Here is a 23,986-nt window from a genome sequence, read left to right as displayed (position 1 = left end):
AGAGATTCATTCCCCCAAAATCAGGCCCCTCCTTTACATGACCTCTGACATTTGACCCGCATCACCCCTCCCCTGCACCAAAGCGCGGGGAAAACAGGCGGGAATAACAAGGCAGGAGAATCAGGTGGGAAAATCCGTGCGCCATCGATGTTCCTTTGTTTTCCTTTGCTTCGTCGAGACGGTTTACATTAGCGGAGAGGGCCGTAGTTTGGCGTGTGGCGAAGGGGATCGGCAGCCGGGGCAGCAGGGAAGGCGGTTAGGTGATCGTGGTTGTTGTGGTTCGAGGCGATCGTGGTTCGAGGCGATCGTGGTTGTTGTGGTTCGAGGCGATCGTGGTTCGAGGCGATCGTGGTTGTTGTGGTTCGAGGCGATCGTGGTTCGAGGCGATCGTGGTTGTTGTGGTTCGAGGCGATCGTGGTTGTTGTGGTTCGAGGCGATCGTGGTTGTTGTGGTTCGAGGCGATCGTGGTTGTTGTGGTTCGAGGCGATCGTGGTTGTTGTGGTTCGAGGCGATCGTGGTTGTTGTGGTTCGAGGCGATCGTGGTTGTTGTGGTTCGAGGCGATCGTGGTTGTTGTGGTTCGAGGCGATCGTGGTTGTTGTGGTTCGAGGCGATCGTGGTTGTTGTGGTTCGAGGCGATCGTGGTTGTTGTGGTTCGAGGCGATCGTGGTTGTTGTGGTTCGAGGCGATCGTGGTTGTTGTGGTTCGAGGCGATCGTGGTTGTTGTGGTTCGAGGCGATCGTGGTTGTTGTGGTTCGAGGCGATCGTGGTTGTTGTGGTTCGAGGCGATCGTGGTTGTTGTGGTTCGAGGCGATCGTGGTTGTTGTGGTTCGAGGCGATCGTGGTTGTTGTGGTTTGAGGCGATCGTGGTTGGTGTTGGTCGTGGCGATCGTGGTTGGTCCAAAATAAGGATAGGAAAAGAAAAACACGATCTCAAAAGATCACAGCCCTGCGACTCGAATAATTCCCATTAAACAATGGTGGGGAAATCTAACTGAACACGGACTTATCGGCATAACTAACTCAGGACCTATATGGTGTTCTGCGAATTTCCACAGCCGTAACAATACATATACATATACATATATACATATATATATATATATATGTTTATATATATGTATGTATATATATATATATATATATATATATATATATATATATATGTATGTATATATATATATATATATATATATATATATATATATATATATATATATATATATATATATATATATATATATATATATATATATATATATATATTTCTCTGAAAACGCTTAGCCTTTCATTGCGAGACGTTGCAATGATGATCCACCACTGTTGCTGCAAATATTTTATTTTACAATGACCTCATCAGTCACATCATGTGGCAGCCACGTTGGGTTTCAGAAATAATTAAACACATTTCTTTGAAACCATTAAACCTATCAATACTATACTTTGCAGTTATGATCCACTGCCACTGTTGCATGCACTTGACTTTAAAATGATGTCATCAGTCACGTGGTGTGGCAGTCAGATTGGTTTCAAGGAGAATAATAATAAAAATATTTCAGAAAGTGCTGCAGTGATCGATGCAAAACTTTGCAGTTGTGATCCACTTCCCTTGCTCTGTGTAAAACAATATGTTTCACATTGATCTGTTCAGTGGTTTTGAAGAAAAAGGTATTTAAATTTTTGGTTATCAAACTAACACGGATGCCAAACTACGTGACCTATGGTATTGAAAATTTCGACTCTGCCCATGATTTGATGGAGGATCATGTGTGTGAAGTTTTGTTTTAATTGGATAAGGTTCGTTTTTCTATCAAATATGGCTGCCACACGACAAGACCTCTCACATCATCATTTCTCAAATTTCTGGAGCTTTCATGGTTGATGATACATAGCAATTTTTGCTTTGATCGGATAAGCGATTCCAGAAAACATTATTTAATATTTTCTTCAATCCAATATGGCCACCAAACCATGTGACATCAATGATTCTATCACCTTAGTATCACCAAGGCATGGTGAATTGGTCTGTTAAGTTTCTCCTCAATCTGTCTAGCCATTCTGGAGAAGATTTTTGCAGGTTTGAGGGTAAATACAATATGGCTCCCAGACCATGTGACCCATGACAAAGTTGTCAAACTTTATTCACAATGGCGAGTCGATCATTTATGTGCAATTTTACTTCGATCTTTAAAGAGGTTCTGGAGAAGAATATTTTTTCCTTTTTCTTTAAAAAAAGATAATAATATGGCCGCCAAACCACATGACTGATGATGTCATATCGTCAGCGAATCTATCCCAAAATGAAACTCACAAATTTACATACTGATCGACTGCAGTGTTCTACGTGTTGAATTTTGACCAGGATACCACTTCACTGATGACCTCATAGCCAAATCACGCTTATTCTGCATGCAGAGTCGTTGCTGGATGCCAAGATTCAAAAAAAATTTCCATGATGCGGTTTCGGAGATAGAGGTCCAAAGTTTTTCCGCTTTTCCAACACGGCTGCCACCCCACATGACCTATGACGTCATAATGATCATTAAAAAAATTCTGCATGCTCAGTTGCACCAATGCTCAAAATTTCCTGTTCATCAGATAAGCAGTTGCAAAGAAAACAGAGAAAATTTGCATGGACGTACAGACGTACGTACGAAAAACCCGAAAACATAATACCACCGACAACATCGTCACCGGAGGCATAAAAAGCTTAGGGGCAATAACCCTGGGTGTCCACCTGGTAGCGGCTAGATAAAATGACCAGGGAACCACTGCTTGACATGGATGACCCACAAACTATGTAACAGAGAAGAAAGTAAATACGATGGAATATTTTTTTAATGCTGTAAACAAACTTTTGTGCATCACTGGTTAGAAAGGTTGTGGCCAAGTTTATTCAAAATTGTGTGTGTGATTTTGGAGAAGAAAGCAAATACATATTTGGGGGGGGGGCAACTCACCTCCCCATAGAACCCCCTAGACAACGATTTTTCTTTAAATGGTGTGAATAATCCAAGGTGCATCACGGGTGATGAAAGTAGTGGTCGAATTTCATCGGAATAGTGTGTAGTTTCTGAAAAGAAAGCAAATACCTTTTTTTGGCGGGTCAACTCTCCCCAGTAGAACCCCTTCGACCCTGATCTTTTTTTTCAATGGTGTGAACAATCTTTACTCCGTCACAGGTGATGAAGGTTATGGTCAAGTTTCATCGAAATTGTGTGTGGTTTCGGAGAAGAAAGCATATACATATTTTGTGGGGCAAACCCCCCTGACAATACCTTCGATGTCGATTTTATTTAATAGCATAAACAAATTTTTGTACATTACCGGTGATGAAGGTTGTGATCAAGATTGATCAGAATTGCATGTGTCGTTTCTGAGAAGAAAGCCAATTCCTATTTCAGGGGGCAACCCCCGTTGGGCCTCATTTTTTTCATGGCATGAACAAACTTTGGTACACAGAGTTTTGAACGTTGTGGCACAGTTTCCTCAAAATCTTATGTGCAGTTTCAGAGAAGATGTTGCAAGTTTTGTGTATGGACAGACTCCCCCACTCTCTCTCCATCTCCCTCTCTCCCCCTACCTCCATCCCCCCGTTTGGTCAGGTGTTGCTTTCCCCCACACTCCCCCCCCTTCCTAACTTCCCCATGCCACCTCACTCTTCTTCCCTCCTCTCCAACCCTCTCACTCCCCCTCTCCCCACTTGCCTCTATCTCCCTTCCCTCTGTCATCTCTTCTCTCTCCTCTCCCCTCACTCTCCTTCCCTCCTCCATTCTCTCTCCCTCCCACCCCTCTCTCTCCCCTCCCTCCTCCCCCCCCCGCCCTGCCTAAATATTCCAGTCAGCGAAACAACGGGTTGTATTTGCTTGTGGAAAAATATACAAACTTCATTCACAATATTACATCCCTCGTTCGTCGATATCAAGTACAGAATCTCCATTCACAACATTACAATCCTTTGTTCCTCTATATTAAATAGAGAAACTTCATTCACAATATTACAATACCTCGTTCCTCTATATTAAATATAGAAATGTCATTCACAATATTACATCCCTCATTCCTCTGTATTAAATATAGAAACTTCATTCACAATTTTTTTTTTGTATACTTTGTTGAGGCTCGTATGAGAGCTAACACACAACGCACAACAAGGGGGGCATGAGACAGGAGGGGAGGGAGTGGGAAGGACAAAATAGTGGGGTACAGAGACATTTGGAGATCTGTGGAAGGGAGAGAGATGGGACGGGGAACATGGAGAAGAGAAGATGGACATTACAGGGACTTTCAGGAAGGAAAGCAGGGGAATTGAAGGAAGTGGGCTTGGGTGGATTATTGGGGGTAGAAAAGATCGAGGATTTGGATGGGGGAAGATAGGAGGTGGTGGTGAACAGCTGTTTTGAAAGCCTGGAGGGAAGAATGGGAAAGAATAGAGTGAGGGAGTTTATTCCAAAGGCCGGAAAAAAGAGGAATGAAAGAGTGAAGGTGAGCAGTGATTCGTGATTTTGGCAGTTTCACCAGAAGGATTTTTTTGGCAGACCTTGAGCGCCCTGGGGAAATATGGTGGGGACAAATCGCAGATAGAGCAGGGGGGGTGAGGCTGGAGAGGAGACGGTAGAAGACAAAGACCACCAACCAACCTGCGGTTATTGAGTGAGAGGCCCAAAGACTCAGCCTCATTGCGGGAGATGCCAATGATCCAAAATGCCTTGGTTTCTACAGCATGAAGCCGAGAAAGGTGGGAGGCTGGAGCACCAGTCCAAAGGGGAGAGCAGTACTCCATCAGGCTGCGGACAAAAGCTTTGTAAGTTGTCAGGAGCTCAGGTGGGCTGAGGAAGGACCTTGCACGATGGAGGATTCCCAGTCGGTGACTGGCTTTGGAGGCATGGTTTGAAATGTGGCTTTCCGAGGAAAGGTCATGGCAGATAGTGAGACCCAGAAGCTTGAAAGAAAGGACTTCTTCCAGAGGATTGTTGAGAAAGTGGATGGGGGGGTTTTCTAAACAGTCCTTTCGAAGAGACATAGTGAGAGTGTGAGATTTGTCCGGAATGAAAGACATGTTCCACGTGTTGGACCAGTTTGTGATTTTATCCAGATCAGCAGTGAGTGAAAGTGTGCAGAAAACAATATCACATCCCTCATTCTTCTGAATTAAATATAGAAACTTCATTCACAATATTACAATCCCTCGTTCCTCAGTTAAATATAGAAACTTCATTCACAATATTACATCCATTGTTCCTCTTTGTTAAATAAAGAAACTTCATTCACAATATTACAATACTTTGTTCCTCGATATTAAATAGAGAAACTTCATTCACAATATTACAATCTCTTGTTCCTCTGTATTAAATATAGAAACTGCATTCACAATATTACAATCCCTCATCCCTCTGCATTAAATATAGAAACTTCATTCACAATATTACATCCCTCATTCCTCTTTTTTAAATAAAGAAACTTCATTCACAATATTACAATCCCTTGTTCTTCGATATTAAATAGAGAAACTTCATTCTCAATATTACAATACCTCGTTACTCGATATGACATAGAAACTTCATTTACAATATTACAATCCATTGTTCCTTGACATTAAATAGAGAAACTTCATTCACAATATTACAATACCTCGTTACTCGATATTAAATATAGAAACTTCATTCACAATATTACACTCCCTCATTCTTCTTTGTTAATTATAGAAACTTCATTCACAATATTATATCCCTCGTTCTTCTTTGTTAAATATAGAAACTTCATTCACAATATTACACTCCCTCGTTCTCCTTTGTTAATTATAGAAACTTCATTCACAATATTACAATACCTCGTTACTCGAGATGACATAAAGAAACTTCATTCACAATATTACAATCCATTGTTCCTCGATATTAAATATAGAAACTTCTCCACAATATTACAATACCTCGTTACTCGGTATTAAATAGAGAAACTTCATTCTCAATATTACAATACCTCGTTACTCGATATTAAATATAGAAACTTCATTCACAATATTACACTCCCTCATTCTTCTTTGTTAATTATAGAAACTTCATTCACAATATTATATCCCTCGTTCTCCTTTGTTAATTATAGAAACTTCATTCACAATATTACAATACCTCGTTACTCGAGATTACATAAAGAAACTTCATTCACAATATTACAATCCATTGTTCCTCGATATTAAATATAGAAACTTCTCCACAATATTACAATACCTCGTTACTCGGTATTAAATATAGAAACTTCATTCACAATATTTCACTCCCTCGTTCCTCTTTGTTAATTATATAGAAACTTCATTCACAATATTACATCCCTCGTTCCTTGATATAATATACAGAAACTTCATTCACAATATTACATACTTCGTTCCTCGATATTAAATACATAAACTACATTCACAATATCACATCCCTCGTTCCTCGATATTAAATTCAGAAACTTCATTCACAATATTACATCCCTCGTTCCTCCATATTAAATTCAGAAACTTCATTCACAATATTACATCCTTCGTTCCTCGATATTAAATACAGAAACTTCATTCACAATATTACAATCCCTCGTTCTTCGATATTAAATATAGAAACGTCATTCACAATATTGTTGCGGACCGGGCGTCGGCTGCGAGCACAACCGCAAGGTGGGGCGGTAGGGTCGACTCTACCGAACACCCAGAATCTAGATCGTACCTTTCGGAAAACTCCGAGGGTACGGGTCCCTTATCGGACCGAAGATCGCCAATAGGTCGACCGAGTGTGATAGAGTCGATTGCCAATTTCTATTTACCTAAATACCCACGTCGTCCAAACTACCGTGGAAATTCACCCTCACGGAGCTCGAGCGGAACGAGCCAGTAGCGTGCTCGAACCGTGCGTAACCCGAGCGGATGGTTACCGAGATCCATTGGTCCAAATGCACAATTTACCCTCGCTACTTCTCAACACGCGCCATGCTAAACCAATAAAAGAAACACAAAAACGAGCTGAAACATTGAACAGGGGACTTATTTACAACAGGGAAAGGGGGAACAGAGAGCAGAATTAACACCAAATATAAAGAAATGCAGTCAATGTACAAAGAGCGAGCACAACAATTCCTCCTTACAGACAGGGCCCACAGACAGACGCACACCCAAAAGAAACAAAAGGGACCTTCCCGCCTCGTGCGGTCTTCGACGAGACGAGCGTGCCAGGACGAGACCAGCCACTTCGAGATGCGACCAGGCCGCATCATCGACGACACGAGACCAGAAGCGTTGAGCAGAGCAGACCACGCCAACGATGACAGAGATCCGACCATCGCCAGCGACGGGATGAGCAGAGCCCCAGAACACGCGCTCTTGAAGACGGAGCACAGATTATTTGTTCTCTGTCCCTTCGTCCTCTTCTCGGGCACCGTTCACTCGTGCGTGGCCTGTGCAGATTCGTCGACCATCGGGGAACTCGCTCGCATCTCCCTGATTGGGCGAGAGCGAAGTCAGGTCCTTGTGAACTCTGCCCACGTACATGCTGACACGCACGTAGGCAATGGCGCCGGTGTGAGGAAGCGAGGTGAAGGAGGCATGTTATTGTAGTTATCAGGGGTGTAAAAATGTAAAAGGAACCCAATAATTATCAAAATAACTCTGCAGCGCATGAACATTTAATTCCCATGAGACTAGGGGATGGATTCTAACGAGAAACACATACTTATCGAAATAATTAAGCTGCGAGGAAGGCTGTCTGTCTGTGTGCACAAGGCTTCCAAATTCGGAACAATATTACATCCCTCGTTCATCGATATTAAATATAGAAACTTCATTCACAATATTACATCCTTCGTTCCTCCATGTTCAATATTGAAACTTCATTCACAATACTACAATCCTTCATTCCTCTATATTAAATACAGAAACTTCATTTACAACATTACAATCCCTCATTCCTCTATATTAAATAGAGAAACTTCATTCACAATATTACAATCCGCCATTCCTATAAATTATATATACTGTAGAAACTTCATTCATAATATTACAATCCGCCATTCCTCTAAATTATATATAGAAACTTCATTCACAATATTACATCCCTCGTTCCTCGATATTAAATATAGAAACTTCATTCACATCACAATCCCTCGTTTCTCGATGTTAAATATAGAAACTTCATTCACATCACAATCTCTCGTTCCTCGAAGTTAAATTTAGAAACTGCATTCACATTACAAATCCTCGTTCCTCTAAAATAAATATAGAAACTTCATTCACAATATTACAATCCCTCATTCCTCGATATTAAATCGAGAAGCTTCATTCACAATATTACAATATGCCCTTCCTCTATAATATGTCGAGACTTCATTCATAACATTACAAGCTCTCGTTCCTCTTCATTAAAGTGAAACTTCATCCACAACATTACATTCCCTCATTCCTCTACATTAAAGAGAAACTTCATTCACAATATTACAATCCGCCGTTCCTCTACATTAAATACAGAAATTTCATCCACAATATTACAATCCATCATTCTTCTGTTAAATAAAGAAACTTCATTCACAATATTACAATCCCGCACTCCAACCACCCGTGTTTTTTTTTTTTTGTTCTACTTGAGTGATTCATCAAGTCCACTTGTAATGTGCGAACAGAATTCAATCATTCATAATATCATGAATCAAGATAACAAGTTTAAAAGTTATCTTTTCAAAATACGAAGAACCTTTGAAACAGCAGCAAACAAACTCCAAAACATTTTGTATATTCCTGGACATTGAAAGGGTGATCGTTTTCTGAACTCTATACACTTCTGTCAAAAACAGAATCCTTTACTCATGGGAAACACGCACAAGCATTTGTTTATACAAAATCAGGAGAAACATCACCGGCCGTACTTTCCCACGCTGCCAGAATTGTTATTCTGGTTATAGAAACCAGAAATGCTTTTTTTCCTGACAAATTATTCTGTTCCTTTGACATTTTGTCTTGCCATCACAGACAGTCTATTAATAAAACATTCACACATGATTGTTTTACAACATTACAAACAAGATGAGAATGTTCACAAATTGCAATTCAATGTAAAAATCCTTTCGGATTATATCAGATTGCAGTTTCAGGTTTCCATGATGAAGGTTTTGGGTTTGTGGATTGTGCTTAATAGATAAATGCATTTAAAGTGTTAATCACCTGGAATAATGAATTTGTGCATGGATACAAATGTGAGTTTATTAAATATATTCCATTCTGAGGAAGATGACAGCACACAAACCAACTTTCTGTTTTTGGAGGCAACGGTTGATAACATCATCAATGGGCCAAAGCCATGCCTTTTGCAATTTTCATTCATTAAATCATGTGCACCACCTGACTGCCAGGTGCATCATTTATGAGACCACCGCTGTGCCACAGATGCAGTACCCCCTGAAGGTGAGAGCAGCAATTTGCAATTTTATCATTGTGTGACATGCATTTGTAAAGAAAAGAATCTATAAAATGCAATTCTGCAAATGTGATAATGTAAAAGGTTTGCTGGTTATAAGTTTCACTGTAGAAAAGTAAAAGGTTCACTGGTCAGAAAGTAAAAGGTTCGCTCATTATAAACTTCACTGGTTATAAAGTAAAAGGTTCACTGGTTATAAACTTCAATCATTACAAAAGAAAAGGTTCGCCAATTACAAAAGAAAAAGTTCACTGGTTATAACATTCACTGGTTACAAAGTAAAAGGTTCACTGGTGAGAAACTTCACTGGTTATAAAGTAAAAAGTTTCGCTGGTTATAAAATCAAAGGTTTGCTGGTTATAACGTTCACTATTCATAAAGTAAAATATTCACCCATTATAAAGTAAAAGATTCACTGGTTATAACTTTGACTGCATAAAAAGTAAAAGGTTCGCTCGTTATAAACTTCACATGTTATAAAGAAAAAGGTTCACTGGATATATACATCACACATTATAAAAGAAAAGGTTTGTCAATTACAAAAGAAAAAGTTCACTGGTTATAACATTCATTGGTTACCAAGTGAAAGGTTACTGGTTAGAAAGTTCACTGGTTATAAAGTAAAAAGTTTCACTGGTTATAAACTTCACTCAGTATGAAGTAAAAGTTTGCTGGATATAACTTTCTTCTTCTTCTTTCAGCTGCTCCCGTTAGGGGTCGCCACAGCGGATCATCCGTATGATCCGCATCGTGATTTGGCACACGTTTTACGCCGGATGTCCTTCGTGACGCAACCCTGGTCGCCTCTTACGACACAGGGATATGATACACCTATTTTAACCGGGGTATACACCGGCCCAGTATACTGGTAGTCATTTCGCCGACCTCGGAAGGATGACAGGCTGAGTCAACCCCTGCTGGATATAACTTTCACTGAATGTAAAAAGTAAAAGTTTCACTCGTCATAAAAGTAAAAGGTTTGCTTATTATAAACTTCACTGGTTATAAAGTAAAAGATTTGCTGGTTATAACTGTCACTATTTATAAAGTAAAAGATTCATTGGTCAAAAAGTAAAAGATTCACAGATTATAATGTTTAGTTGTTAAAAAGTCAAAGGTTCACTGGTTATAAACTTCACTGGTTAAAAAGTAAAAGGTTCACTGGTTGCAATGTTTTCTTGTTATGACATTCACTTGTTACAAAGTAAAAAGTTCGCTGGTTATAAAGTAAAAGGTTCGCTGGTTATGCAGATAAGTTGATATAAAGTAAAAGGTTCACTGGTTATGCAGATAACTTGATAAAAAGTAAAAGGTTCACTGGTTATTAAGTTGACTGGTTACATAAATTAAAAAGTTCATTGGTTCTGAAGTTCACTGGATATAAAGTAAAATGTTCACTGGTTATTAAGTTGACTGGTTACATAAAGTAAATATACCATCAGAGATGGGGAATCCCCCGCCATTGAATGAAAAAGACAATACCTATTCCAGATAATGAGGGAGGTGAATTGGAAACAAGACACCATTTGGTCATCATCTCAAAAAAGTTCCCCAGGGGTGAGGAACGTAGTAACCAAAAACAATTGAAATCAGATAAGCAGTTTTCCATTTATTACAAAAAACATTTTTTTCAAGATGGCCGCCCCAGTAGGCCATCTTGGATCCGGCCACGCCCAAAATCAATAGGTTTCTTCCTTTTCAGGTGGTACATGTGTGACCCAAATTTCAAATCGATATGGCGAACAGTTTATGAGTTTAACGCACTCACAGCTATAAATGTTGACGCCGCCCCAGTCGGCCATCTTGGATCCGGCCACGCCCAAAATCAATGGGTTTCTTCCTTTTCAGGTGGTACATGTGTGACTCAAATTTCAAATCGATATGGTGAATATTTTATGAGTTATAAATGGAGTTATAAATCGAGAGTTATAAATGAGGTGAATAGTTTATGAGTTCAAATCGCACTCACAGCTATAAATGTTGACGCCCGGACGGACGGACAGCCGGACGACCTGGGTGACAACAATATCCCTCTTCCGCCACACGGCGGGGGATAAAAAGTTCATTGGTTCTGAAGTTCACTGGATATAAAGTAAAAGGTTCACTGGTTATAAAGTTAACTTGATATAAAGTAAAAGGTTTGCTGGTTAAAAAGTACACTTGCTGTAAAGTGAAAGGTTCACTGGTTCTGAAGCTCACTGGTAATAAAGTTTACTTGATAGAAAGAAAAGGGTTTGCTGGTTAAAAAGTAAAATGTTCACTGGTTATAACATAAAAGGTTTGCTGGTTATTAAAGTAAAAGGTTCACTGGTTATAAAGTAAAAGGATTTGCTGGTCATAAAGGAAAAGGTTCACTGGTTATAAAGAAAAAGGTTTGCGAGTTATAAAGGAAAAGGTTCACTGGTTATAAAGTAATAGGTTCGCTGGTTCTTTAGTAAAAGGTTTGCTGGTTCTAAAGTTCACTGGTTATTAAGTAAAATGGTTCACTTGTTATAAACTTCACTGGTTATAAAGTAAAAGATTTGCTGGTCATAACATTCAGTTGTTAAAAAGTCAAAGTTTCACTGGTTATAAAGTAAAAGGTTCGCTCGTTATAAACTTCACTGGTCATAAAGTAAAAGATTGGCTGGTTATAACGTTCAGTTGTTATAAAGTAAAAGGTTCACTTGGTTGCAATGTTCCCTTGTTATAACATTCACTGGTTACAAAGTGAAAAGTTTGCTTGATATAAAGATCACGTTGTGAAGTAAAAAGTTCACTGGTTATAAAGTAAAAGGTTTACTGGTTATTCAGATAACTTGATATAAAAGTAAAAGATTGGCTGGTTATAACGTTCAGTTGTTATAAAGTCAAAGGTTCACTGGTTATAAACATTGCTGGTTACAAACTAAAAGGTTCACTGGTTGCAATGTTCCCTTGTTACAACATTCACTTGTTACAAACTAAAAAGTTTGCTTGTTATAAAGATCACGTTGTGAAGTAAAAATTTCATTGGTTATAAAGTAAAAAGTTAGCTGGTTATAAAGTAAAAGGTTCACTGGCTATAAAGTAAAAGGTTCGCTGGTTATACAGGTTATTTGATATAAAGTAAATTGTTCACTGGTTAAAAAGTAAAAGGTTCGCTGGTTATACAGATCACTTGATATAAAGCAAAAAGTTCACTGGTTAGACAGATAACTTGATATAAAGTAAAAAGTTCACAAGTTATACAGATAATTTGATAAAAAGAAAAAGGTTCACTAGTTATTAAGTTGACTGGTTATATAAAGTAACTTGAGTAATTCGACTGCGCGCAGTCGACGGGTATGCCTCGCTCTCCCGCACAAACACTTGAGCATTGACATATTTGACCCTTGACCTTTATCATATCTAGCCCAAAATCTAATCACTTAATTGCCCTGTCTAACTTTACATTTGTACCAAGTTTGATGAAATTCTGTGCAATATTTGAGTTTGGGCATAAACAGTAAAATTTCAGAGTTTGACCTTGACCTTTGACCCTTGACCTTTATCACATCTGGCCCAAAATCTAATCACTTACCCCCTGTTTTACTTTACCTTTTTACCAAGTTTGATGAAATTCTACAATTTGCTTCTTGAGTTATCGCGTAAACGACAATCTGGACAGACGTAAACAGTAAAATTTTAGAGTTTGACCTTGACCTTTGACCTTTATCACATCTGGCCCAAAATCTAATCACTTACCCCCTGTGTTACTTTACCTTTCTACCAAGTTTGATGAAATTCTACAATTTGCTTCTTGAGTTATCGCGTAAATGACAATCCGGACCGATGAACAGACGGACGGACGAACGGACGGACGGTCGGCCAACCCGGAAACATAATGCCTAAGGTACCCTTGGTGCGGAGGCATAAAAAGTTCACTGGTTCTGAAGTTCACTGGTTAGAAAGTAAAAGATTCACTGGTTATAAAGTTCACTGGTTATAAGGTAAAAGGTTCACTGGTGATAAAGTTCACTGGTTACAAGGTAAAAGGTTCACTGGTTATAAAGGAAATGGTTCGCTGGTTATAACGTAAATGGTTCGCTGGTTATAAAGTAAATGGTTCGCTGGTTAGAAAGTAAATGGTTCGCTGGTTAGAAAGTAAATGGTTCGCTGGTTAGAAAGTAAATGGTTCGCTGGTTAGAAAGCAAAAGGTTTGCTGGTTAAAAAGTTCACTTGCTGTAAAGTGAAAGGTTCACTGTTTATATAGTAAAAAGTTCACTGGTTATAAAGTTCACTGGTTTTTAGGTAAAAGGTTCACTGGTTTTAAGTAAATGGTTCGCTGGTTATAAAGTAAATGGTTCGCTGGTTATAAAGTAAATGGTTCGCTGGTTATAAAGTAAATGGTTCACTGGTTATAAAGCAAAAAGGTTTTCTGGTTAAAAAGTTCACTTGCTGTAAAGTGAAAGGTTCACTGTTTACAAAGTAAAAAGTTCGCTGGTTATAAAGTGAAAAATTCGCTGGTTATAAAGTTCACTGGTTATAAGGTAAAAGGTTCACTGGTTATAAAGTAAATGGTTTGCTGGTTATAAAGTAAATGGTTCGCTGGTTATAAAGCAAAAAGATTGCTGGTTAAAAAGTTCACTTGCTGTAAAGTGAAAGGTTCACTGTTTATAAAGTAAAAAGTTCACTGGTTATAAAGTTAACTTGATAGAAAGAAAAAGGTTCACCGGTTAAAAAGTAAAATGTTCACTGGGTATAACATAAAAGGTTCGCCGATTATAAAGTAAAATTTTCCCTTGTTTTAAAGTAAAAGGATTTGCTGGTCATAAAGTAAAAGGTTTGCTGGTTAGAAAGCAAAATATTCACTGGTTAAAAAGTAAAAAGTTTGCTGGTTAGAAAGCAAAATATTCGCTGGTTAAAAAAGTAAAAGGTTTGCGAGTTATAAAGGAAAAGGTTCACTGGTCATGAAGTTAACTGGTTATAAAGCAAAAGGTTCGCTGGTTATACAGATAACCTGATATAAAGTAAAAGGTTCACTGTTTATCCAGATAACTTAATAAAAAAGTAAAAGGTTCACTGGTTCTGAAGTTCACTGGTTAGAAAGTAAAAGGTTCACTGGTTATAAAGTTAACTTGATAGAAAGAAAAAGGTTCGCTGGTTTCAAAGTAAAAGGATTTGCTTGTCATAAAGTAAAAGGTTCGCTGGTTAAAAAGTAAAAGGTTTGCAAGTTATAAAGGAAAAGGTTCACTGGTTCTGAAGTTCACTGGTTATTAAGTAAAATGGTTCACTCGTTCTGAAGTTCACTTGTGAAAAAATAAAAGGTTTGCTGGTTATAACTTTCACTGTTTATAAAGTTAAATGTTTGCTGGTTATAAAGTACAAGGTTCACTGGTTATAAAGTACAAGGTTCACTCGTTCTGAAGTTCACTTGTTATACAATAAAAGGTTTGCTGGTTATAACTTTCACCGTTTATAAAGTAAAATGTTCGCTGGTTATAAAGTACAAGGTTCACTGGTTCTGAAGTAAAAGATTCGCTGGTTATAAAATAAAAAGGTTCGCTGGTTACAACTTTCACCATTTATAAAGCAAAAGATTCACTGGTCATTAACTTCACTCATTATAAAGTAAAAGGTTCACTGGTTATAAACTTCACTCATTATAAAGTTAACTGGTTATAAACTTCCCTGGATATAAAGTAAAAGATTTACTGGTTATTAACTTCACTGGTTATTAAGTAAAATGTTCACTGGTGAAATACTTCATTCATTATAAAAGAAAAGGTTCGCCAATTACAAAAGAAAAAGTTCGCTGGTTATAACATTCACTGGTTATAAAGTAAAAGGTTTGCTGGTTCTGAAATTTGCTTGTTGTCGTGTCAATGGTTTGCTGGTTTTTAAAATCTCCCTCTTCTGCTCACTGTTCTTCGTTCATGGTTCGGAAGCAGCACAAGGCTGCGGGGTAACAACATTGCCTGAGGGGATGGCTGTGCCGCTGATGCTGTGCCCTCTGCTGGTTGGGACAGGAATTTATAATTAGTTCAGATTGCTGGTGATAACTCACCTACCGACTCTTAGCAAAGGAAACCTGGGATCTATAACGTCCACCAACGTATTCTGTCAGACGGGACACCCAGTTTATCATCCATCCGAGGGACGGCACATACAATGATGAATCACCCTGCCTGCGAAACTTTGGGATGAGAGTTTATAGCTTGGTCGGGATGCACTTCCAAGCTCGATAGCTGAGAGGTGAATGTACATACCTCAAGGTCATTTTAGCTCTTATATGATATTTTAACCTCAACATTGTACACAATATATATATAAAAACACACACACACACACACACACACACACACACACACACACACACACACACACACACACACACACACACCCACACACACACACACACACACACACACACACACACACACACACACACACACACCCCTCTGTTTAATGTAACACTCACCCATCACATCCCCTACATTCCAAATTAAACCAAATGTTTGTTTAAATAAAGGATTCCAAGACTGCATGGAATGTTAGTTCACAGATCCCAAAGTCTGTGCCCCTTTTCTGTGATGGGATTAAGAATCCTCAAATTTTCACAAATCATTCTTCATTGAAGATTATGTATTCTATACACACAAATATTGTCTTAGAGTACACACAGACACCGAGAGACACACAACCCCATGATGGTGTTGGAGAGGCACAAAGCATCTTTAGTGTGTTATGAATGGCAGCTGTGAGCAAATACCTGGAGTGTTGCCACCATGGGAACAACACGTCTTTGTGAGCCAGGATGGGTGGCCCTTCGGGGTCCATACAGGACTCGTGTCTTGGCACCGGAGGCGGTCGGATTTGCTGGCCTATGCTTCGAGGGAGCTGCTGCTTGAAAGGGGTAGGTGAGGAAATGAAGTAGGTCGACACTCGGGGGGCCGAGGAAGAGAGCGGAGACTTAAAGCCCCTTGGAGATACAATCTGAGGTTTGATTGGTGATTGATAAGGTGGCAACGGTCTTGCAGGAAAAGAGGCAGGTGGCTTACGATCATGCGAAGGTGGCAAATATGGTCCAGCAGGTGGAGGATTGCCACAGTTTGGTCGTGAGTCTAATGCCGGTCCGATATTGATATGAGCATGTCCATCAGAGCTGCAGCAGGTGGTGGTCTGACGCAATGCCGCCAAAGATTTCTGGAAGATGGGTGGCCCTGCATAAGTCAATTTCTGATCAGCATAGGGCTGAATCGGGCTTGAAGGTGTCGATCTGAAGTTGCCAGTGCTGCCAAACGGCCGAGGACTCAAAGCTGGGCCAGTAGACCTTGCTGACAGAGGAAGTGCAGGAGTTGGACTTGCACCTATATCTTGGTTCAAACAGAGAATATAAAGGAAAAACAGCAAGTTACGATTATGTAACTTTTAACCTCTTCAGATGAACAACATTATTTACTGTTGAACAAATAACTTCCTTGATCCAAGGAATGCCTTGCTTAAAGGAGAAAGAAATGGCCTTATATACACTATCCACCGTGGTGCTGTTTTATAAAATTATTATTCAAGTTGTTTTTGATCTCAAGGATCCCACTGATAAAGTTTATATTCCATTTATGGACATATATTTATTATAAACTAAAAAAAAAAAAACTCTCAGACACCCGACCTGTATGTCTTATCCAGACCCAGCTTTGTCTGCAAACCCAATGCCTCATACATGCTTTCCATTACCCTTACTGCCTCGTAACAACTTTTACCTTCTCTCCTCTCCATTACTCAACTTCTATACCTTTCTTATGACCATTTTTCAATACAAAGTCGAGGCTCATGCAAGAGCTAGAACACAAAACAAAGAAAAAAAAGTGGAAAATTGTGAAACATCAATCCCATTCTTCACTCTAAGGCTTCAAGGTAGCAGCTCACCTCGACGTCGATATCATACTCCATCCCTACCCACATCTTCTCCAAGCACATATATTGCCGCCTCCCCACCCCCAAAACCCAGCACCAACTTACTTTCCCAATACTCACACTTTTACTCTCAGGCTACCATAATTTATCTCTGCCATTCTCTTTTCATATTTGTTCATTCCCCCATTTGCATCTGCTTGTTCCCCCGCCCAATCGAGATGCTTCCATTCTATCAATACAATTTCACTCTTCCACGAGCCTCGACTTGTCTGAAAAAAAACAAAACAAAACAAAGACACTCATGGGCCCCACCCCACCCAAAGCCCGCCAACAACGCACACCCTACCCCCATACACATTGCTTGGCTTGGCAATATTTGGCACTTGGTCCCTAATGAGGAACATCCAGATTTGAACAATAATTTGAGTTTAGGGACAGGGAGCAAAAAACCAAACGACACAAAATATAAACCTTACCATATATAACGAGCTCTTGTGAATGCCCTTCAAAACATCCTCTTGCATTTACTCCTGCACACAAGACGAAGCGCAACGTGAATGAGCGCAGTTGTGGGACCGGTGTTTAAATGTCACGATGAGTGCCTTATTGAGGAAGATGGTTTAACCTCATCACAAAGCTGTGGAATCAAGAAACTGGGACGGTGCCGAGTCCGGCAAAACAAAACATCTGGGGCAGCAAGGTTACCTGAATTGATAATAAATTTCCTTTTCTGAGAGAAGATGGTCATACAACTCATTGTGTTTCAAAACACCAAACATGGAGGGAGAAAATGAGGCCATCTTTTGATTACGTACGCACACGTAGTAGAATTTTGAAGCCCTCTTGTCGGATGAACCACGAGCGTGGATCGGCTTTCTAAGCTCGCCTCTCCACACGTAGTTGGAGATTGATGTCATAGATTTGCTGTGTTCTCATGATTTACACCAATCATCATACAAACATTTATTTTCTATTAATGTATTTGTAATATTGGTGATAATAGATTTATTTGAAATTTATTTGTGATGCAAGAAGGTCCAAAGTGGTCTAAAATGGTCAAGGGTATAAGCTGTCTAATCTGTCTGAAGGGTGTAAGGGGACTAAATGGTGTTTAGGTCTGAGGGGTCTTTTGGGTCTATGGGGTCTTTTGGTTCTTCAGTGACTTTTGGGTCTTTGCGGTCTTTTGGTCACAAACCCCGGATCCTGACAATATTTTGTGTTACAGGTGGAGGCTTTCCAGGAGGGGAAGCATTCGGGTTCCACCTGAATGCCCCGTCCTGAGGTCACCGAGCACAGATAACTCTGGCAGGTTGCGAGGCAACCACCAACACCGATTGGTACTGCCAACTCTGGCAGGGTTACACTACTTTGCGTGATACCGTTTCCGGTGAATTGACCGTACCAACTGAGTTTTGTGTCCTCGATGCATACTTGCATGGAACTGGCTGTATCAGGTGCAGCCGAGCAGAGCTGCCAAGTACGCACCGGCTAATAAGAGCCAAATCGGTTATGTAGAACTTCCCAGATAAACTAAGGTACAGACTCCACTGTACAAATTGAGGAAAAGACCAAACGAGCTGGGTACATTTATAATGCAAGGAATTTGTTTATAAAGTGAGGAAAGGTCATGTGGCACAATAATAAAAGGTTTTACTATAAAATCAATATATACAGCAGGGGAAAGCAAGGATTGATGAGGTGCGGCAAAAGAAATGCAAGTATTTACAAGACAAAGATACAGGGCAGAGCTATTCTGATCTAAACTTCTACAATCTTAACTTTACACTAAAACGACAGGCACCATCAGATACACACGCGAGGAACTTAGAACAGCTATAAAGATGAGAGAAAGTACGAGATGCGAATGACCTCTTTGTTCCTGGTGCGATCAACGGACCAATGTAACCCAGTCGCTTAGGAGGGGGAGGAGGGAAGAAAACTGGGGGTGTTTGTTGTGCGTGAGTGAGGAGATGCAAAATTAGGTGTGATGAGGTGGAGAGGAAGTTGTAAAGATGTGTCAGGAGGTTTCAGAAAGGAAAGAACGTGTGAGAGGATAAGCATAACATGAGCAGAGAGAAATCTGTTAGTGCAATTGTTTATGGGCTAAGGTGGTGCTTGGTCTGTATTTCCTGCTCATCCAGTGCTCCGCTCCATGGACTCTGCTCCGCTCCGTGTCCCCAAGAACAGAAGGCGTACCAGATATGAAAGAAGCAGGCAAGTCAGATGCTAGCATGGCGGGCAAGAGTGAATGGAAGCAGGCGGGCCAGAAAAGATGAATAGGGGCAGGACTCGATGAAGAACCAAACTAAGAGAGCGAGCGTGTGGCGCTCAATCCATTTACAATGCTCCTGCGAAGGTGGAGCCCTGGAGGCGAAACAAGTGGGCTGTGGATGCATCCTTGCACCATCATTGGCATGTGGATGCTCACCCCAGCTTTGGTCCCACCAAGGCAAGCATTCGGCACCAGAAATGCCCCCAGTCGATCTGCACCTCACCATGAGAAGGAGCTCCGATATTTAACATGGAGCAAGGTACTCGATCGCGCGCCCCGTCAATGAGCACATTTCCTCGCGCCCGCTGGTCCCGAAAGGTGGCAGTGGTCATCAGTGGCAGCAGTGAGCTTTTGCATGGTGGTTGAGACGTCGTGGTTTTGGCAATCGTTGCGGTGAGTGTAGGTAAATTTTGGATGGAGGGAGTTGTGGCGTTGTAGCAGTAAGCAACGGTGAAGTGGTTGAGACGTCGCAGCGATTGTGGCAGCAAGTTAGTGACGGAGGCGGCAGCGGTCATGGTCATGATTGTGGTGGAGATGGTGATTGTAAGCAAGTTTGGGTTGTGGTTTGATGTCGTGGAGAATTTTGGGAAGGCATTGCGGTGGTTGCAGGAATGTTTCAGTGTTGGGTTCTGCGGTCAGCAAAGGTCTGAGGTGATGTGTCAATGAAGAATGACGTGAGCTTTGAATGGGAAATGGTGCATGTACGCTAATGAGCTGCTTGGGTGATGAAGGAGAGGTTGTGTGTACAAAATAAAGTTAAATAAGATAGAGAAAATAATAAATAATGAGATACAAGACCGACCTAAAAGCCCTTGCAATGCACTTTGTCCCATAAACCCACGAGACGTGAGAGAAGGGCTATCTCAAACGGATACTAATGAAAAAACTGGCTCAGTACCACTCAGGATCTCATCCTTGCTCATGTCCCACATGTCTATGTGGTGAAAGTTGCGTCTGAGAATAAAAAAAATAAAATAGAACCACTGGACCTGTCGCTTATCTGGGCCCTGGCCTAATGTTGCAACCCACATTTGGTAGAATTCTGACCGGTGGGTCTGGTGAGGAAGATTTTTGAAGGGATTTATGCGATTTTCCTAAAAATTTTCAAAGTCAGCCATTTTGACACTTCTGGTCACGTGATTCACATGACTTCCGCTATAATTAACATCCCTACCCTACCATAATGTTGCAACCCAAATCCATTAGCATTCTGACAGGTGGGTGTAGAGAAGAAGATTTTGGAAGGAATTTGCACGACCACCATTTTGACACACTTCCAGTCAAGTGATCAGCATGGCCCCTGCCATTTAACATAAGGACCATGTCCTAATGTTGTGACACAAATTTGGTAGCATTCTCACTGGTGGGTCTGGAGAAGAACACTTTTAAAGGAATTTACATGATTTTTCCCAAAAATTGACTAAGTCAGCCATTTTGACACACTTCCGGTCAGGTGATCGGAATGACTTCGGCAATATAACATCTCTACCCTGGCCTAATGTTGTAACCCAAATTTGGTAGCATTCTGACTGGTGCGTCAGGAGAAGAAGATTTTTGAAGAAATTTACTAAGTCGGCCATTTTGACCTACTTAGAGTCAAGTGACAAGCTTTGCGATCCTGTTATGAGTCAGGAGAGGAATGTTGCTGCAAAATTTCAGCCGGATCAGCCCAGTGGTTTGGCCGGAGAAGTCGAAAAAGGAGACGGACAGAGCGGTGATGATAATACCTTTTCTGAAATGAATCAATAGTCTGTTGAAGCACCTTTGGCATCGATTACAGCTTTGAGCCTTCTTGGGTATGTCTGTATCAGCATTTCACATCTGGATTTGGGGATTTTCTCCCATTCTTCCTTGCAGATTTTCTCAAGCTCTGTCAAGTTGGATGGGGAGCGTCGGTGAACAGCAATCTTAAAATCTTTCCACAGTTTCTCAATATAATTAAAGTCTGGGCTTTAGCTGGGTCACTCGTGGACTTTCACGTTCTTGTTATGAAGCCATTCCAGTGTTGCTTTCGCTGTATGCTCGACATCATTCTCCTATTGGAACGTAAATCTTCACCACAGTCTAAGGTATTTTTCACTCTGAAGCAGGTTCTCCTCAAGGATTTGCCTGTATTTGGCTCCATTCATTGTTCCCTCTCTCCTTGCAAGTCTCCCAGTCCCTGCAGCTAAAATCATCCTCGTAGCATGATGCTGCCACCACAATTCTTCATGGTGGGGTGGTGTTATATGTGTGATGAGCTGCGCTCAGTTCCTGCCAGAAGTAGCGTTTTGCATTCAGGCCAAAGAGTTCAATTTTTGTCTCATCAGACCACATAATCATTTGCCTCATGCTCTCAGTCTTTCACATGCCTTTTTGTGAACTCCAGGTGTGCTGTCATGTACCTTTTTCTCAGGAGTAGCTTCCGTCTGGCCACTCTCACATCAAGACTAGATTTGTGAAGTGCTGCAGAGACTGTTGTCCTTCTGGCAGGTTTTTTCATGTTTGCCAAGGAACTCTGTAGTTCTGTCAGAGTGGTCAATGGGTTATTGCGCACCTCCCCGACCAAGGTCCTTCTTACCCAATTGCTCAGTTTGTTCGGACGACCAGCTCTAGGAACAGTCTGGGTAGTTACATATTCTTTCTATTTCCTAATGAAGGGGCTCACTGTGCTCTTGGGAACTTTCAACACTCTAGAAATTGCTTTATACCCTTACGCAGATCTATGCCTCCTCAAAATTATATATCCAAGTTATACAGACAGTTTGTTGGACTTTATGGGAGAGTTTCTGCTCTGACATGCACTGTCAACTGCGGGACCTGATATAGAAAAGGGTTATTTCTTTCTAAATCATGTCCAATCAATTGAATTGACCACAGTCGTACTCCAATCAAGTTCGAGCGACATCTCAAGGATGATCAAAGGAAATTGGATGCACTTGAGCTCAATTTGGAGTGTCATTGGAAAGAGGTTGAATATTTACAAGTGAATAAAAAAATTTATGCTGAATAAAAAAAGCAATGTAGGGAGGCCAAACTACAGCCTAAAAAAGGTTTTAAATAAGATAGGGATGATGTTGGTTAAGAGAGTAGCTGACAGCTCAGTGACGACCCTGAAAAGATCCCTTGGAACAAAACTCTGGGAACAAGAAAACTTCACAACTTCTGCCATGAATCATGATCCCTCACCAAAACATAGCTGGATACTTCGAGTTCTGGAAGGACTCTGTTCCACCTTCTGAAGCCCAAATAATGGAGATAACAACAACAGACACACACACACATTCCTTTTACCAGATAGATCCAAAAATGTAGCATAATCTCTCTTATGGCTGCAGAACCAAACAAAATATATACAAGTAATAAAAACATTTTCAACGAGGACACTGGGAAAAGCACATACTTCCACCCAGATTCTGATCTTCTCCAAAATCTAATCAGTTCGTCCTTGTCCCAAACCCAAACCTGCCCACAAAATTTCATCCAGATCTGTTCACAACTGCTTGAGATATCCTGCACACAAATAAACAGACAGGAAAATGGACAGACAGGGGTGAAAACATAATCTTCTTCCACCTTTGGTGGGCAGAGGTAAAAATTAAAAAGGACATCGGGATGTTTCTCCAAAAAGTATGCAAACAAGGTAGGGATGGTTACAAGTAGTGATCATGTGAAACCATCCCAACATCTTTCTTTGAATAACAGTTGTCCCAACACAAGACACGAACTGTGATACTCAAAGAGACACCTCCATTCCCATCCTCTTCTCAATGTCGGCATTTCCAATTTCTTCCCTCCCCACACTGTGCAAGTACAATAAATAGATGCCTAATAAAGGGGTCACATGATCACATCTATTTACGCAAGGAGGAGGTATGACCCGAATTGCTTGAACAATAGTATGCATGCCGTATATGGAAAGGTGAATTTAGAATGCTCTTTTCAATAACCAGTGTGACCTCCTGTGAACCTTAATGAAAGTATGAGCAGGCGGTTCCTTTTCATTCATAAATCATGCATTTTGTCGTACCTTACAATCCACGTGGCCTTGCAAAGCATGACAGAGGTTTTACGGCACACAGCGAGTATTATGGGAAGGTTTCTCACTCTGTTCATGTGTAAATTGCTTTCAACAGGTTATGGTGTAATGTGGTTGTTATTTTTTTGAAAAAATTATCAAGGTTTTTTAAAAAAAATCTTTTCAATTTATCCCTGGGAATTTTTGTGGTATGAGTACAATACCCAAGAGACAATGTCACTTCCTTCCACTGAAATGTTTGCAATTGCTTTGCTTCAGCCATTATTGTGCTCGGCCAGATGACATTTATCAAAACCATTTGATGGATGAGCAATTCGGTACTCTCGATCTGGTACTTTGGCGATGTATTCTGGCAGTTTTTCTTTCTTGTTAGTTATGAAAACGTTCGAGAATAAAAGGCATGG

At 40.4% G+C, this 23,986-nt stretch overlaps 1 protein-coding gene across 7 annotated transcripts in view; it reads right to left on the bottom strand.

The window, feature by feature from the left end:
- The window catches only part of LOC147031212 (WAS/WASL-interacting protein family member 1-like), a 113,207-nt gene that overhangs the window by 32,138 nt on the left and 57,083 nt on the right, over positions 1–23,986 (bottom strand). For 6 of the 7 annotated variants that reach the window (XM_085876060.1, XM_085876059.1, XM_085876058.1 and 3 more), the window contains 2 exons: positions 17,769–17,822; positions 16,148–16,751 (listed from right to left, as the gene is read on the bottom strand). In XM_085876060.1, coding sequence (XP_085732186.1) covers positions 16,148–16,751; positions 17,769–17,822 — 658 coding nt within the window. The remainder of the gene's footprint in view (positions 1–16,147; positions 16,752–17,768; positions 17,823–23,986) is intronic. The other variant, XM_085876063.1, reaches the window with a different exon arrangement.

This window comes from Eptatretus burgeri, chromosome 3 (genome assembly GCF_056783735.1).
Source record: "Eptatretus burgeri isolate ZD-2024b chromosome 3, Ebu_testis_v1, whole genome shotgun sequence".
Taxonomy (NCBI): Eukaryota; Metazoa; Chordata; class Myxini; order Myxiniformes; family Myxinidae; genus Eptatretus; species Eptatretus burgeri.
This window is presented reverse-complemented; position numbering and strand designations above follow the sequence as displayed.